The following is a 2,948-nucleotide window of genomic DNA, read 5'->3' on the forward strand; positions in this document are numbered from 1 at the left end:
GGATGAATAAAATACACTTCTTGAGTAATGCTAAATTGTACATAGAGGTATACTAACTTGACATAAAAAGAATCTCCTTTCTGGTTGGCCACAATTTCATCATATTCTGTATGAAAAAAGGAAATAAATTTAAATGCAGGCATATTTCTTAACAGTTTATTGGTAAAAACATCATTTATATTAGTAAAAGAAGAAGGGAAAAAATTAAAACTAATACAATTTTACCTGAAGTACTACTTCAGAAGTCTTGCTGAAATTATGAAGAGGCTTGATTTATTCTTTATTATTTATTTTAAATGACTTTATGGAATTCTCTATGAAAAATTTATTTATTACAGCTCACTAGTTCATGTTGGCTAGTTTTTGTAACATTGCTCAAAAAAACAACTTACATAGATCTAATTAAAGTATCATGGGTCTACAATACTGGAATATTACAATGATTAAACATTGAAAGTAACTGTAAACATGTTTTATTTTGTGGAGGGGGGCATATATTCCAAGAATCCTAATAACAGTTATTGGCTTATACATACAAAAAAGTCAACATATTCTATATTTGACTTGATGTTTAAACACATTCCAGGGTCACTGTAAGAACAGAACAGTGTTATTCAAAAGAATGGAAGTTTTGTCTTGATATTTAAAGTTTACTGACTATTGTGGTTAAAACATCAGAAGTTCATATTCATATAATTGTCAAACTCCGACAAACAACCTAGTGATTCTAATCATTAGTAAGGTATTATGAACGAATGAAAAAGAAAATACTAATAAAAATAGTGTGTAACCTTCTTTTCGATGCTGAACAATTAAGTCAACTTGATCTTGTATACCAAGAAGAAAAAGAACAGCGTCTTCTCTTGTCACCCCTTCCATGTCAAGATTGTTAACCTGAAGGTAAAAAAACTTAACACTGAAAGACAGCATAATGATAATAATATAGTCTATAAACTAAGACCTGAAATAAAAAAAAATTACTAATTTTCCTCTAATATAATATTTGATGTATCTAAAAGGTTGAACACATAGATGAAAAAGTGTCAAATTAATCAGAAAGCACTTCCACACACACACACACGTATATATATATATACTACTCAAAATTTGCTCAGATTTCCTTTTTCAAATGAATATAGTAAATAATAGATTACTAGACACCAACTGATAGTTGCATATTTCATTTTTCTCAATGTTTTCAAACATAACCTGTACTCAGTTTTTATCAGCCTGTCTTTACACAACTGAACATGAATGTGGATAATGTATAACAAATAATACATGGCTAGTAATGAAATGATAGTTACATACTTTATTTGCTTAATATTCTCAAACTTAAATTGCACTAATTGTTTCTCAGCCTGTCTTTATATAATTGAACATGAATAAGGATAAATTCTTGATTTGGAAAATTTTTGTATAAAGAAACTTTTTAATTCATCAGAAAATAGAAAATATTGAAATAAACTTTATCAACAGTGAGTGTATCCACCAAAAGTGCTGTCCAATGCTTAGCGTTGTCTCTGTATGTTTCTGATAAACCTATGGGTATTGAACTGTGGCAGAACTCATTATTATACCTTACAGAGAACACTGAGCTGTCTCAGAACACAAGGAGATCAGTTTTGCCATTGAAGCTGATGCTGCCCCAGACCATGATAGATCCACTAACACAGCAACATTGGTGTTGTGATACCACTCCTCATATCATCTTCATTTTCCTGAATGACAGTCTGTGAAGTTAAGACAAAACCTGGGCTCATTCATGAAGAGCAATTGCTTTCACAAGCAATGTAGTCTTGACCCAATCTCAATGTTTTGCTTCTAATGCTGGGTCAATGGGACCCTAACAAAAGCTTTTCAAGCTTTCAAATCAGTCTGGAGCAGTACAAGAACCCCAAATATATTTTAAAGGTGAAAATGGTCCTTCTGTGCTATCTGAAAAAGGTCTTGGTGGGCCTCAATAGTGAAGAATCAGCCTTTCCTTGGATTTGTTATTCTTGTTCAGCAACTTTCATGCAATCCCTTTACATCTCCATATGTTCTTTGTTGCTTTTAAGCATGGAAAATAACACTTTGACTAATACTTAAGGCAGCAGCAGCATATCATTGATACACTTTATTTTGTATTACATCAAGGCTGTGAGAAAATTATTTCAGAATTATATGCCTTCTGACACATGGTTAGGCAATAATGATGCAAGTTGCAGTTTTGCAACTTAAAAACTAAAAGCACTGAAAAAATACATAAGATGACAAACACTGTCCCATTTAGTAAAAAATACCTGAAAACACAGTGAACCCTAGAAAATTTTGAATACCATATAGAGAAAAATTGCTTATCTTTAAGTCTATCTCATCATAGATGATTTCAATGAATTCTATAAAAGTTTCAAACATGGGCAGTGTTACTTTAATGGACAAGATTTGCACATAGGATTCAGCCAGAATAAAAAAATAACAACATATAATATAAAGAAATATCACAAAACAATACTCATTTACTTAGTTATGAAGTAAGAGAGCACAAGAATTCCAAGTGATATCAATATGTCCAAGACCAATCAAAATGTCTGTTGCAGGGTTAAACACTTTTCATTCTGAATAATTCAGAATAAATCTTATCCGAGTATAACAATTTTACAGGAAGATATATCAATTTGAATGATAAAGGAGGTAATTTAAAAAAAAATCAAAACATCTTTATAGCTTTACATTTAGTTTATTTAAACTGAATTGTTACATTTTTGAGAATTTGAAATAATCCAAAGCCGCGTTAAATAATTTAATGTTTAATAGTTGAACTGTACCCTGGATTTAGTGTTTAGAAATATGCCGATAATTTATTTAATTTACACTATTTGCCAACAAGATTGATTCACATCGTTTTTGTTTTGAAACAAATATGTTTTTATATATATATATATATATATATATATACAACAGTA

The 2,948-nt window shown here is 30.1% G+C and overlaps 1 protein-coding gene across 7 annotated transcripts in view; it reads right to left on the reverse strand.

Annotated features, from left to right (window-relative positions):
- LOC106462918 (tight junction protein ZO-1-like) overlaps positions 1-2,948 on the reverse strand; it is a 227,093-nt gene that overhangs the window by 22,003 nt on the left and 202,142 nt on the right. For all 7 annotated transcript variants that reach the window (XM_022390321.1, XM_022390320.1, XM_022390322.1 and 4 more), the window contains 2 exons: positions 792-894; positions 58-106 (listed from right to left, as the gene is read on the reverse strand). In XM_022390321.1, coding sequence (XP_022246029.1) covers positions 58-106; positions 792-894 — 152 coding nt within the window. The remainder of the gene's footprint in view (positions 1-57; positions 107-791; positions 895-2,948) is intronic.

This window comes from Limulus polyphemus, unplaced genomic scaffold (assembly GCF_000517525.1).
Source record: "Limulus polyphemus unplaced genomic scaffold, Limulus_polyphemus-2.1.2 Scaffold1282, whole genome shotgun sequence".
NCBI lineage: Eukaryota > Metazoa > Arthropoda > Merostomata > Xiphosura > Limulidae > Limulus > Limulus polyphemus.